Source organism: Cinclus cinclus, chromosome 2, assembly GCF_963662255.1.
Source record: "Cinclus cinclus chromosome 2, bCinCin1.1, whole genome shotgun sequence".
Taxonomy (NCBI): Eukaryota; Metazoa; Chordata; class Aves; order Passeriformes; family Cinclidae; genus Cinclus; species Cinclus cinclus.
In genome coordinates, this window is record NC_085047.1 from 4,740,462 (window position 1) to 4,755,878 (window position 15,417).

The following is a 15,417-nucleotide window of genomic DNA, read 5'->3' on the forward strand; positions in this document are numbered from 1 at the left end:
CCAAACTTCTTGTGATCATATTTACTGGGTCTGTACACAATTGCTATTGTTTCTTTTCAGATGCATCCACTTCTGCTGCCAGCATGATGATGGTTTTAAAAAGAAACTTCTGTCTGGTCTCACATTCTTTTCATACTCTGAAGGAGCACATGGGCCCTAACTTGGCAGATGTACACCCACTGCCAGTCCGATTTCTGTCTTTCACCTAAACACTGGAGGCAGCCAGCATCCGTGAGGAAAAATGATGATAGGGATGAAAAGTAGACTCCAGGAACAACAGTCAGTCACAGGATGTTTAAGGGATCAATGAATCAGAGCACACTGGCAATGGATGCCATGGGATATGTGCTGTTTGGGTATTATGTCAGCTTCTGCAAACAAGACCAAGTTTTTTTGGATATGTGGCTACTCTGAGTTTCCAGTTTCTCTCATAAAAAAAAAACTCGCTAAGAAATTCCCTGGAATCTGGGCCCCAGATAGGGTGAAGGGGTAGAGAAGAGGAGGGTAAAGGGGTATAAGGTGCTCACACCAAAGCCATGTGACCAATGCAAAGGTAGTCAGGAAAAAAAGCAGATTTTTATAATAAATAAACCATCCAAGCTGCATTAGTGTTCCAGATATGTACTCAACAAGACCCTCTCCCAACCACAAACCAGCAAGAATGGGACATGAAAACTCATTCAGACAGCTAATGGCACAGTCTCCTGGAACTGTGGAGAGAGGATTTTCCATTGATTTAAGGCCCACCTTTCTTTGTGTTTCCTAGGTATCTGCAAGGACCACGCCCCCCACCCCACCACAAAACCCTTGGGGAGGAGGGGATCCATCGGAGACAAGCCCGGTGGTCTCCCCCCTCTAACAAAAAAAAGCTTCCTGATAAATTGTACCTTTGCACAGGTGTGAAAGTAAGCAGGGACTTTCAGAGTCAGGAACAAACGCTACAGCTGCTGTTTTCCCCATCCTCTTACTTCACTCAAAACAAGTCCAAGGACTTGTATTCCTTTGGTAAAAACTGTAGACCGTGCTGTGGCCTCCAGACCAGCACAGTGGGTACCAGCATCTTCTCTTCTACTTTTTCCCTACCTCCCTGAAGCTCACCCAGCTGTACCTGTTGCTGCTCTGAAGCTTTTACTGTGGGCCACTGCCATTTTTGCAGTGTTATTCACAGCCTTAAGTCTCCTGCACGGCCTGAAGACGTAGAGACACATCAAAAATACTGAGATTCATCCATACTGGGGGGGGGGTAAAGGTGGGACCTCTTGGATTAACAATCCTCTGACACTGCCATTCTATTTACACATCAAATAAAAGAAAACAAATTAAAATCAAGTTAAGAGTCTGCCCCAAGGATAACACAAATTACCAATCAAAAAAAAAAGATTAAAAACAAGCAGCAACTTTTATATAAAATTAATAAAAACAAAAGACAAATGAAAAAGAAATTGTCAGTAGCATCTATCGCCTCTCTGCATCTGAACTGCACTTACACAAACTAGTCCATTAGTACAGCAGCTTGCTAGAAATTGACTTTGGTTCAAGCTTAGTTTTTAAAAAAATAAAACATAAAAAAATCAAAAACACATAAGAAACGGTGGACGGACATTTGTTAGTTTCCCTGCTTGCAGTTCACTAGTTTTGAAGTTTTAGGGGTAATTGGTTTAAACATCAGTAAAACAGGAAGGTGGAGAGTTAGAGATGAACAGAGCAAAACCATGGTGGTGGGGGGAGAGATAAGGGGTTCTGCCACTTGAGTGCAAACACAAATCCCACATGCTCAGGCCATAAACCAAAGCATGCGTAGAGTTTAAAGTTGCTGCCTTCTAGATCTTGGATGAGAAGCTCCAGGATCCCCCTGAATCATCAACAAAATGAACATAGCTGCATCAGCTCATTATTTTAGGACACTCTGGTGACAAAAGAAAACAGGGTGGGTGGGAAAGGGACTCTTCTAATACCCTCATTAGTTAAAAGGAATTTAGTTTTATACACATGGCAGAAACCTTTAAATCCATCAGGAATGGAAAGTTCAACGTGAACTGCATTGCAGTGATCCAGTCTTCTCTCTTTAAAAATCTTTTTTTTCTTTTTTTTGGTTCGGATACTAGATTGTATATTTAAGAATATACGGATCTAACTTCTGTACAGTTCATTACTCCTTCCTCATCCACAAAAATATCCTTTGCTCCACGGATCAAAATCAGCCTTAAAAAGTGAGTTCCAGTGCCAGGCCAGCCCTGGACACTGGCCAGAGGCGCTGACTGCCACCCTCACCCCTGCAGCTCAGAGACCACACGAGATCAGCCCGGGGTGTGCAAAGCCCCAGAGTGGCTCCGTTGTGTTGGCATTAACAATGGCACCTTCTGTTCCCATATTCCTGTCTTCTGTCTTTTACAGCCAGAAGCACTTTTTTTTTTGTTTTACTAGGAAGCTCTTCTAAAGAGTGTTGGAAGCATCAGAAAAGGAATATTGCTATGAAATGGGGAGAATGTGACCTTCTGAAATCTGGTACCAACTCACCTAGAGGGTATCTAGGACTGTAAATGCTGCTTCACATGCTGCCAATTAGCCCGGGTCATGATGTTTTTTAAATATTTGTGTGTGCTCTTGCACAGCAAAGCGAGATCACTGGAACAGAAGAGCCATCAGTATTGTCACACAATCCACACTCGGGAGGTCACATCCCACTCTCTGACGTAAAAGGAACCAAGCACATGAAGTTAAGAACAGAATTTGGCCATTTTGTCTAAATATCTGACAGAAGGAGAATGGTAGTTTGGAACTAATTCCTACCTCTGCTTAAAAAGCAGAGACCAGCCTGGAAGTTTGCACACAATGATCTCTGCTGCTGCACTGAGCTTCCTGCACAAGCATTGAACATAAATTCTTCTGACCCCTACAAGTAGGCATTAGACAAATTCAAGGATGAGGAAACTGTTCAGAACATTTCCAGAAGATTAGGACAGAAAGTCTATTTGTGCTCCATTCTTCCTCTCCACCCCCCGCCCTCCCCCCATGGTGTGGGAGCTCGCTGAAAATAATCCAGGAGCAAAAGACAAACGCGTCCAAACTATATATATAAAAATAAAAATAATAATAATAATCATAATAATAATAGAGATACACCAGTAATACAGGCCTGCCTAAATTGTACCAGTTAAGAAAGGAACCCCCAACATGATTGATACGATTATAAACACCTTGTATGACACAATGGCCTGTACAACAGACCTATAAAATGATAATTAAAAAAGAAAGATATTTAGACCAAAAAAACCAAGAAATCCCCTTCCTGTGTTTGAACTGATAACCCACCTTAACTTGTCATTGTGACTGCTGGAAATGATAAGTAGTCCTTTCACTTTTTTTGTGTTTTTGTGGTTTTTAGTTTTTTTGTGGTTTTTTTTTTTTTTTTTTTTTTTTTTTACATTTTTGGTTAGAAAGTTCTCCGATCCATGAAGCGATCCTGAAAAGACAGTGTTTATTATAAAATTAGGCAAATGTCTGTCCCAGCTTTAAATCCTTCCTGTTTTGCTTTTGTTTTTTTTTTTCTCCTTTTTTTTTGTTGGTTTTTTTTTTTTTTTTTTTTTTTAAATATTTTTCCTTCTCTCTCTCTCTCTTTCTCTCTCTCTCGTCCCCAGCAACACGGTGAGAGGATGCCCACGGCATTTTCAGTTCATCGACCGGGCTGGCAGCCGATCCCAGCGCACAGTGACCCAGGCTGCTGGAGCACAGCCCAGCCCAGCTCACTGTGCCTTGGAGGCAGTAGTGGTGGTGGACGTGGCCCCGCTGGCAGAGGCCACGGTGAGGAGAGAGTTCTGGATGGACTCGGCTGAGGTGGAGGTGGCGTGAAGGCTGGCGACTGGTCCAGAGGCCCCTGCGGAGGCTGCAGCTGCAGAGACCAAGCTAACTGGGTTGCTGGTGAGCAGAGAAAGGTTCTGAGGGTTCAGGAACAGAGGGGCAGTGACGATGTTAGGGGTACCTCCAGCATTGGCAAACACCAAGTTTCCAGTTGCATCCAGTGATGTTATTGGAAGAGAGCCACCAGATGCAAGAGCTAAAAAAAGGGGAAGTATGAGCAGGGAGGGAGGAGATAACATTAGCGGTAAGCAACAATGCAAAATGTGCCTAAAAGCAAGAGGTCTCTGCATTTGCCTTTCTCTGATATATGTGCTCCCTAAATCACTGAGGGCAGTTGCCTGTTTTGGGTTTTTTGCTTTGTTTTTTTTTTTTTTTTTTCAAAATAACCATCAGACGAGATCTTGCAGATACTAAGATGTGTCTTTCATTTGCTGCTAAGCTAATTCCACTGTGCCTTTCTTCAGCTCTTTTAGCACAATACTAGTCTGTGTTTCCTGCCTGTACATCCAGGCAGCTTGCACTGGGAAGGGTAGAGATGAGGGCTCATGTGAGATGACAGCTATCATAAGATGGAGAAGGTCATGTAACCTTGAGTGTAACATTTTAAATGTTGACATATAACCAACCACTGTTACAACTTACTCTCACGGGTCTACAGCATTCAGTCTGCCTTAGATTATGATCTCCTAAATTTATCAGTGACACTTTATGAAATGGTTCTTTCTTGCAACCTAGAAACAAGATTTGTTCAGCTAGTTTAGAGGATATTTGAGCACACAGGTTACTTAGCTCTTTAGACACTTGCACCACCCAGTTTTTACAGGTGGCAAACTATGAACTCAGAACAACTCTTGCTGAAGCCAGTGGTAATTTCTGGCTTTGTGCTTTTCTCAAAACAAATATATAATTGCTCTTCTGGATGTGGATTTATGTATTTCAAGTTCTACGTAAGGATTTTAAGAGACAGGATGTTTGTTGTAGATTCTTTTCAAATACATACGAAGATGAGAATTCAGGATCGAGACTTGCCCAGAACTGCCCTCCCAAGAGACCTTAGAATGGTGCAAGTCTGCTCAAGCAGACTGTAGAAGAGTTATAAAAAGCAAATCTCTAACCTGCTACAGATACAGGCCAATGAGGCAAGGACAACAAAATAAATTCCAGATTATATTCAATACCTTAAATGCCTCCTTTAAATCACTGTAAGATCATACACAGTTGTGATTCCCCTATCTGCAATTGTACCTGCTCTCATCTCTGTGATCCACAAAATTTATTTGCACATTTAATTTTGTAAAACCTCGACTCCTACAAAATTTATGCCCAGTGCTGAGGAGTCAGTGGTCTCTGGTAGACAAAACCAGAGAGCGCATAAACAGAAGTTGTGTGACAGAGATGCATTAGAAGGAGCACTACTGACCTTGAATAGTTGCCAGTGTACTGTTGCTCATCAGGGCCGGGCTGAGAGCACCACCTAATGTCCCTGGATTGAGACTGAGTAAGGCACCTCTGCAGCAAGCAAGAAGAAGTGGAAAAGAAAAAGTGCTTTAAGAAAAGGTTGTCACTGTTTAAAAGCACACCATCATACTTTTAAAAAAGGGGCGTGGGGAGGGGGAGGGAGGGCAAGAGGGGAGGAAAGACCAGAGATCAAGGGCTGGTTTTGGATTATTTTACTTTTAACTGCATGAGGGGTTCATTGACATGCCTTAAGTACAAACCACTGTAAATACATGACTTGCATTGATTGCATTGCTGGTGTAAAATATTCTTGTAAAGTATTTTGGGAAGACTGTTGATTATTAAAGAACTATCATCCTCTCCCATATGCAGATAAGAAATATGTAAATCAAGAGGAATTAAAGAAACATCTGTCTGAGCAACATTTCTAAAACTACAACTTCAACAATACATCATCTTGCATCTTTGAGAACTTCTTGCTCAGGATGGAGAAATGAGTACAGAGGTTTGAAGAGGATCTAGGCTACCTCTCCATTTTACAATTAATAGGACAGATTCTATGATTCAGTGGTAACTTGCAGTTTTTAAGTCAAGCTCTGCAGTGGGATGAATGATTTATCAAACAACAGCATCACTGCAAAGCAGCTTTTTCACCCTTAAAATGAACACGGCATTTGTGTACTCTGATGGGACTGATCAATTGCTATCTATGAGTAAACATTCAGAATCTGAGATAAATGACAGTGACACGTAAAAGCAATATATCCCAAAAATTCTCCTTCACTCTTCCTTCACCTGACCTAGAAGGGCGTGCAAAATTGATCCTTACCCAGCTGCAAACTGCGAGGATGCCATCAAGCCTGGGTTTAGTCCTGCTGCAGCAGCCATGGCAGCAAGACTTGCATTTGCAGGCAACTGTGCAGCTCCTTGTAACGCGGCCGCTGCCGCTGTTTGCAACCCTGACGCCGTTACCATCACCTGGCTGGTCCCGAGAGGGGAGGACAAGGGGGTGGAGGTTGTCTGTGTTGTGCTGGTCTCACTGGCACTGGATGCCTCTGAAGTGGAGGCTGAGGCAGAAGGGGAAGGACTCAGGGAGGGTGATGTCACTGCTGAAGAAGCCGGAGGTGCTGTTGAAATCACTGTTGCCGTGTTGTTGGAGGTGGTTTCTGTAGTGCCTGGAAGATTTGTTGTGGTCAGATCAGTACAAAACACAGAGAGAGACAAGAGAAACCCCTGGCCACCTGATCTCAACTGCATGGCCAGCTGAAAGGGGCACAAACACACATTTCTGTAGTACCAAGAAGCACCAGGAGTTCAAATGAAGAAATGGAATTGCATGAAATTGCACTTCCCAGTGGGAGGTTGAGGAGCTCTAAAAGCCAGCAATTAAATACAGCATATTTTGTTTTGGCACCACGTGTGATTTTATTCCTGGAAAATGGGTCACAAAAACTGAAGCTTCCTAGTGCAGCAACAAGGAGCAATGACAAGGATGTCCTGGGATACCAGTGACCAATAGTGTGTGACTCTTTTAAGAATTCAAAAGGGACAAACGGTAGGGGTTGATGTGGTGGCAGCAGAGATTAGCCTTTACCTGTGACTGACAGACTGGTGACAGCAGGACTGGCCAGAGGGAGCACGGGGTTGACAGTCAGGGTTGTAGCTGCACTGCTAGTCACAAGGCTTGGCGTGGTTGCCACCTGGAGGTCAAAAACGAACAAAACTGCTCAGCTGCTCAAAGACAGACTTCCAGACTAGACCTGGATTTCTTTCTTTCCACCCTCAGCTGAGGAGGTTATCAGGGAACACTCTGCATATAAACTTTTTTTTTTTTGTAATTTGGTTACTTTACGTTCAATGAAACAACCATAGCACCTTTTCTAATTACCAGCAATATCTTTATTCCTAATAATTCAGTACTTGAAAGGAGATACACCACTATCCATATAGTCTCAAGACTACAAGTTAGTCCTCTCTCTGCCACCCCACAAAGATAGCACCTTGTTTTAATAGAGACACTCTTATGGAAAGATTTACAAAATATATTATTTCTACTTTTTTTTTTTCTTGTTTAAGCATCTTTTTCAGCTCCAAATCTCTTTCTATGATTAGATTATGTAAATGCCCCAGCATTAATAAAGATATTTAGGGTAATGTGTTTATATGGGGATGCAGAATAACATTTCACTTTTATTCAACCAAACTATAAGCTTTACTTTGATAAGTTTTCTAGTGCCAAAGGAAGGATCTCTGAATTTTAAAACATACAAATGGAGTTTTCAATTGTGGATGGCTTAGAACAAGAAAGCTACAATAAACTGAAGATATTACAAATAAGCACCAAAGATTTAAGGCTGGAGAAGCTAGCTTATGAGGAAAAATGAAATATAAGGAAAGGACTTTTTATGGACAAGAAACGGTGTCCAACAGTAATATTTGAAGGCTGTTAGACAGCAATGAGAGAAATGAATCCTTTAGAATTGCCCAAGAGAACACAGCCAAAGATATAGGCTAAAAATTCCTCCTTTCCACTCTCTTACCTTAAGTCTATTATCAGAGAAATAACTCTCACGCTACACATCCTCTTAGAGGGAGTCAAATGCTTCATACATTTTAAACAAGACTGGGGCAACTGGGACAGATCTAAAAGCTTTCTGCCCATCTCAAACAGTGTATGAAACTAAGAGGAGCTGGATACACAGTACACCTCCCACTAATGCAGCCCAGCCACCACATCTGTCATCTGTCCAGCAAGCAGTTAAGGCCAAGGTCACCATCCCTATTTCAGGGCAGGGAATGACCTGGAATTAATACAGCTCACCCCCGTGGTTACAGTGAGTGACTCCAGCCAATGCAAAAGGAGGCTGCCCCCAAAAGGAGCCTTCCCCTCCAATCCTGCTGCAGAGCCCTCACCCTCGTGCAGCCAGGCTGCAAGTCACCCTGGTTATCTGCCCACACTGAAAATTCATCATTGTTCCTCACATGGCTAATTTGCAGTCAAACTACTAAACTAAGCCCAAGCATCATATGGACACAATCTCCAGAGCTGACACAAGGAATCAACAAAGCACACAGTCAGTGAAGGCTGGGGGCAGCAGGGCTGGAACATCCATTTGAGTAGCAGCACAGTCTCAAGAGAAGCTTAGAATGAGTGAAAACACTAGTGAAACTTCACTGATGAAAGGGAGACTGTGGTTAACACCTCAATTTCTTACATACAATGGCAGATTACAGCAACAAGAAAATTTCTGTAGGAAAACTCTTTTAAGTTGCAGTCTGAGGGAACCTGCACAGTTACTAAAACCCAGCATCATAAATCTCACTATACTCTGCTTTGGTAGCAAGGCATGCAACCTTGCTTTGCAACTGGGCAAAAAAACTCCAAACAAACCAACAGCAACAATAATAAAAAAGACTAAGTACGCTTAACACAGCCCTTCCCCTGAAACAAAAGGTTGCATGCACACACCCTGAGACAAGGATGAGGAGAGAGAATAACACGTCACCAAAATTAATGGTTTAATGAAGTACTGGAAGATATTAGCTACTACGGTGATGAGGGTGGAATAAATACTACAAAAGGACAGCTACAGGCTACATAAATTCCACCACATTCCTATTAGCATAGCTACTATGAAATCTAATAGCTACTGTTTCTATTTATGAAAACAGACCTCCATGGACATTGGTAGCAAAGGTGCTGAAGGAACCTTGATGCATGTGTTTTGTTACTCTTATTTTCATGAAGTTTGTGTTTACCTGAGGTAAATACAAGTGTGGGAAATTAATTACATGAGTATTAGCTAAACTACTCTTTTGTTCCATGTCTTTCTTTTATATACATTATTTCTGACTAGAAGTAACAACACTGGTATCACTAGATTTGCATGACCTAAGTGTCCAAATGATACAGAACCAAAGGATGAGGAAGATTGGGACCCAGAGTGGGTCCTCCCTGAAGGGTCAGTCCTAGAACACATGGCACAGAATTAAGTCCAGATGGGTCCTGAGTATCTCCAGTAAGGGAGACTCCACAGCCTCTCTGGGCAACCTGCTCCAGTGCATGGTACATTTTACTGCTGCTCATATACTGACCAGAACTGCTAAAATAAGAGGGGAGAGGGAGAGCTATGAAGCACTTTTAAAAAATTACTGTTATTCCATTTAAAAAAAAAAAAGAAATTAGGTAAAAGAAGGAAAGTCCAGATATAAACTGGAGGTATTATCTGAAGTAAGTTTCAAAGCAATAACCCCAAATTCAAATTTGGTAGTCAGAATATTTGTTCATGAGCTGACTAAATAAAACACTCTCTCTGAAGGCCTGACTAGTGCCTGATTTATAAGCATTATCTCTCTTAGACAGTATTCAGGTGGGACACTCAAATGCCAGCAAAATAAAACTATGGGAGAACAAGTCTGCTGTACAATGAAGGTGCAGCATGTGTAGCTTCCACAGTGAGCACAGCAGGACTACCTCTGCCAGTGATCATTGCTAACACAGTTCTTGACTCTTACCAGTGAGGTTGGACAGGGGAAAATTGCTTTGATGGGCGAGCTGCTGGTTCCACCACTGCTGGGTGGGTTGATCCTTTTCTCCTTCTGGCGCCGGTTACAGAACCAAACGCGGATCACCTCCTTCTCCATGTTTAGCTGGTCAGCTATCATGGCGATCTCATCCGAGGTAGGCTTTTGGTTCTGACAAAAGAAAATGGTACTTGAAAAGCTCTGAAATTACCTCCTGAAGGCCTGCATCGTAGCTTTTTCACCAATAGGCAGAAATCTGAATTGGTGATTTAGATCCAGATCTGGTCAGTGGTACAGTAGAGACAAACCAAATAGATGCTTCTGCCCTCCAGCTAAAAAACCCAAATTATGTGTGCTTAGACTATTGCCCCAGTTATCCATCCTTGTGAAGGGTAGTGTTTAAAGCTACGTCTGAGTATACTGGAATGCAAAATCACAAAGTCAGTGAATTGCAAGGACCAATGAGTTTTTCTGAGGGGGTTTGTACTTGCTTTTAAAGTGAAGCAGATGTTGATGCATGTTTCTTGGCACGGCTTTTGTATTCCCCTTGTTTAGCACTAGCACTTTCCTAAATAGCACAGTAACGAGTTCACTCTAACAAGTATAACTGTTAAGTGATATTTCTCCACTTCTTCATAGGCTGAGCACAGCACCAGGAACACTGACCTCCAGGAAACTCTTCTCTAAGGCCACACGTATGTTGGTCTCTATGCTGGTGCGTTTCTTCCTCCTACGGTTCAAGCCTTCAATCCCTTGCCCCGGAGAATTCAGGGCACTTGGGCTGGAGAGAGTTGAATCAGATGAGAGGTTTTCTGAAAAAGAAGAAAGTAATACAAATCAGGAGATTTCATCTGAATGCAGTGCAGTCTAATGCAAGTGTTCTTCACCTGTGCAAGGTATGTTAAGACCTGCTCTGTACCTATTCCAAACACATGGAGGTTTATGAAGATCACATGCATTGATCACTGTATTTACAAATTACAACATATACCTGAAACTAAAAAGCTACCTGTAAGCCCAGAGGATGCCCTCTGCTCCTGTAAGCTACCATAGTATCCTTTTTATAAAACCTATACAAAGTTTGTCTCCCATATCTCATTCTACTCCCCTCTCACTCGCTGCAAGCCCCAGTTTAAAGGAAAAAGGAGTATCTGATATCCATGAGCCATAGCTGAAAGTCACAGGCAGTTATGAAAAAATCTGAACAGCCTGAAATTTTTTTTACCCACTCTACAAAACACTAGAGGTAGAGAAGTTCATAACTGGCTTCACAGTGTTCAGTCTCTTCTCACTGGACATCTTAGCAGATACTCAGTGCTACCAACCACTCTACATAGCAAGCAGCTCCCCCCTCCTTAACTTCACCAAGGCTCTTAACCCCTAATCCTGTATTTCTGGCTTCACAGAGTAGCAAAGAGACAACATTTTAATCCCACTTTGCAGCAGGAAGATCAATCTAACCAAAAGGCAAGTTTCAGCAGGGAATTTAAACCAAATGATTAATTGTGGTTGGAGTTCCCTCATTGCACTGGGCTTTGTGGGCGATAAGCAGGTGTCAAAGTTCACAATGCCCAACATTATTTGATAGACTCAAATGGGCAAGTACTTTCTAGATTTTTTTTTTAATAGTAATGGCACCTGTAAACATGTGGAAACCCTTCCTCAGCCTGAAAACTCCACTGAGAACCTGCTGAGTCCCATGGCAATAAATGCTGGGATCATCGGTATGCTTCTCCTGCCTACTTTTACCTAAAAGTAGCCTGAACCTACCTTCTACAGATTTTCAGGAAACTGAGTCAGATACAAAGACAATGGTTCCCCATGTGCAGGATGTGAAGACCCCCAACACTGTTCACAGTCCTTAATTTTACAGATTCTATACTTTTACAAGTATTTCTTCAGGCTAGCAGGGAAAAAAAACTCCCATGATACTCCTTGCAGCACTGGGTCCATCCAATGTTGCTGGAAGGTTTGGGGACCACTGTCCTGTGGACCTGAGTACTCAGTGTGGAGGTGTTTATGTTTTCTATCACCGACCTACAACAGCCAATGATAACCCCTGTCAGCATAACAGAATGACACTTCCTTTTCTCTGCGAAGGAGAAATTTTCAACACCACATGAAATTACTTTCAAAATTTCAGAGAATGCTGTAGGCACCAGCATAAAGCTCTCTCCATTTTGGTAAAAATAGGAATGCACACACCATCCCTGCCATCTGTTTAACATATCCATCACTTTTATTCTATGTACAATTGCACACTTGGAAGAAAAATCTGGCTGACAGCACTCTCAAACACTTTCTAACCCAACACCTAAGCACCACCTCACAAGCTCCTATTGCTGGTGGGGGATAAAAAACAAAAGAACACTACCAACACTGGCATAGTGAATAACATGTATCCCAGAAAAAAAAATAATATGGGAGGGAAGAAGCAAAATCTAACCCACAAAAAACTCTTGCTATAGGGAAAAAGATTATTTATGTGAACCCTAGGAGAGGGATAAAAGGAATGCACACAGGGGTGTGGAAGGAGATGGATGCAATAAGCTCTGCCTACTGAAACAACAAATCATGCAACCCTCCCTCTACTACACATCTGAAAAAGAAAGCTAGAAGAGTATTAGAAGTTATATGCATTAACATACACGAAGAAGGAAAACCATGACACATATTGTACCTCACCCCATGCAATTGTTCAGCTATCTAGAGAACACATTTCTGAAAGTTCATACTGGAACTATTTTGGATGCATACAGGCACATGGAAAGGGAACTATGGACCCTTATTTCTACATCCTCATTTGTCCCATGGGCAGCTACAAAGGCTGGTAGCTTCATAAAACCATAAGGGCACAAACGAAGCAGCTTTTCAGAATCCTACTGATTTTGGTGGGCTGGTGAAGAAATACACAGACTCATTCACCTGCATCATTGAGCCACTTTTCCAGAAGTGGCTTTAACTTGCACATGTTCTTAAAGCTGAGGTTCAAGGCTTCAAAGCGAGAGATGGTAGTTTGGCTGAAGTCATTTCCATAGAGTTTGCCCATAGCGAGCCCAACATCACCCTGGACAAAGAAAGAGAAAAAAGGGATTCACTGACATAGGCACTTCCAAAGCAAGGAATCCTGTCACATTCTGGTGTTCTCTCAGTGAGAGAACTGCTGCGTGGGATTTCAGTTTCACAGAGGTTTTCTCAGTGCTACCAAGACTCATGCTAAAGCAATAATCTTTAAGAAATGTCAAACCTCAGTCAGTATAGCCATGTAACTCTTTCCAGGAAATCCCTGATACTTTGTCTTCTTAGCATTATCACTGAGCAGCACATTCCACTGAACAGTAACGCATAATTTTTTCTTAGTTCTTTAAAATAAGTAAAGGCCAAGCTCTCTTTAGGAGCAGATTTAAGCTTTTCTACATATTTCACACTGAAGAAGTTAAGTTCAAATAAGCAGAAATGCAATGAATTCACGCTCTCAAATTTGTAGAAAATACTCTAGAAAAGATGTCTGCAAACATACATCACATTTAAATAGATGCAGAAATTTTCTTATCTGAACTGTTAGTACCTTCTGAGGTTCAAACCAAATTTCTCCCCAACAGATAAAAATTTCAAAGCAGACAAGAAGTTGAGCCGTTTCAAATAATGATTAACTGCAGTCTTGACTATCATTACCCATCTGCCAGAAAGCTATCCAGGAGATTTACAGGCAGGTGATCATCTCTTTACATCTGTTATTGCTTTTTAAACTCACTTTTAGCTAGCTATTCTACTAGCAGACATTCTGACTATCCTAATATTTATGTATATAGTATACAGCTACGAAACATACACTTGGAAAGTGGTGTTAAAAAAAAAAAAAAAATCAATCCATTCTTGATTGTGACCATTAAAAACACCTTAATATCTTAATGCTTTGTTTTAAACCTGGAAGGTCCTGCCCTTTGAGAAAAAAATACACTTATATTTCAATATACTATTTGGTCTAAAGTAGCTTTGTTTAGCGTTTTGTATTTTTTTTTTTTTTTTTTTAGCACAAAACAAAGTATGAGGAGTCTGGAAGAAGAGGCTGAAAAGCTGGAGCACAGTTAGTGGAGTTTAATTGCAAATGGGTTAGTTGGACTGGGCATAAAGCTGGCTTTTCTCTGAGGTCAGCTCCACAACCACAGCTGGGTATGAGTATACTGACAGCATGCAGATTGGCCACACACAAGCCAGGAAGAAAACAACCTTTGGGAAGCTTAGTAAATTGGGCAGGTTGAGCAAAGAAAACAATTTCTTTCCTAGAAGAGGAGCTGAACAATTGGTTTGTGTGCCCTTCAATCAGAGGAAACACGTGGGAACTCACATTTATGCCTCTACTCGTATGCCAGGATTCTGTGCATTTTAAAACTCATAAATCATTCCAAGAGGAGTAACATGGATGCTCTTCTGGGTTTATGAAGAAGAAAACCTGGCTATGCAAACCATTTTAGAGATAAGTTGATTTATGTCTTGGCAGGAAAGAGTTATGAAATTTGCTCCAGTCCCTCAACTAAATTTAATTCTGGATTTACGTTGTTCTTACAAAGATTTGCCATCTGATTTAAAATGAATAGTTAACCATTTCTTTGTCAATGCCAAAAGGTGGCAACATTTCAGCTGTAGGCAAAGGAATTTACACATTGGGATGAGAATTTTTTTATATTGGGATGGTCCATGGACAGGATGGAACAGAGCATGAAGGCACTGTATACACATCTGATCTATTCTGTAGGTTGACTGAAGCTCTGGTAATGAACTGAAACTGATTATAAGGTGCATCATTGTTGTGTGTACTGGTCTGTTAAGAAGCTCAGATGGTCTAGCAGAGGCAACACCTTTCACAGAATAACACTGTCTAAAATGTTCACTCACGTCGCTTGAATCTGTACTGAGCAATTAGTCCCAGGCCTGCAATGATGCTAAGGTGCAGATTTGCTCATTGTGTCCCTGTATGTCAAACATGGAGGTATTTTTAAGGTAAACAAACAAAGGGATTTAAATGCATCGCCCACATTTCAGGGTGGGAGAAGAGGCAGAACTGCTGAAATTCAAAACCTGTTTTATTGTTCACACGACAGAATGCAGTAAGTGATTAGTTTGCAATGCAAACTAAATCTTACAATTATTTTTGAAAGGCAGGGGTGGCGTGAGTCTGAAAAAGCTTATAGTACTGCTGGAAATATATTTCTTTTATCCTCTGAAAGGCAGTCTATTTATCCAACTATAGGAAACCAAAGTAATCAGGGTCTCTAATTACCATCCAATTATGCAATTAGGTTGAAGTTATTAGAACAGCCTAATTACACACATACAGACTCTGAGTAGGACAGGAATGACCAAATGTAATTTTATCACATTCTCAAGATTCCCCTTTTTTAATCTGAAAACCAAATACTGAAATGTAAGGCTGAGCAGTTGTGCTCATTTTTCCTCACCATGAAAATTCATAACAGGGTCAATAAAGAAAGGTTAACACATAACTTAAAAAGTCTAGTTGAGCCTTTATAATCATCTCACAGCAGGGCAGATTAAACATAATAATGAGAGATCTAC

At 41.4% G+C, this 15,417-nt stretch overlaps 1 protein-coding gene across 2 annotated transcripts in view; it reads right to left on the reverse strand.

Annotated features, from left to right (window-relative positions):
- Positions 1-750: 750 nt before the first annotated feature.
- The window catches only part of POU2F1 (POU class 2 homeobox 1), a 49,777-nt gene continuing 35,110 nt past the window's right edge, over positions 751-15,417 (reverse strand). For both annotated transcript variants that reach the window (XM_062515314.1, XM_062515315.1), the window contains 7 exons: positions 12,766-12,907; positions 10,507-10,652; positions 9,832-10,011; positions 6,911-7,016; positions 6,146-6,491; positions 5,279-5,367; positions 751-4,054 (listed from right to left, as the gene is read on the reverse strand). In XM_062515314.1, coding sequence (XP_062371298.1) covers positions 3,744-4,054; positions 5,279-5,367; positions 6,146-6,491; positions 6,911-7,016; positions 9,832-10,011; positions 10,507-10,652; positions 12,766-12,907 — 1,320 coding nt within the window. In that variant the 3' untranslated portion in view covers positions 751-3,743. The remainder of the gene's footprint in view (positions 4,055-5,278; positions 5,368-6,145; positions 6,492-6,910; positions 7,017-9,831; positions 10,012-10,506; positions 10,653-12,765; positions 12,908-15,417) is intronic.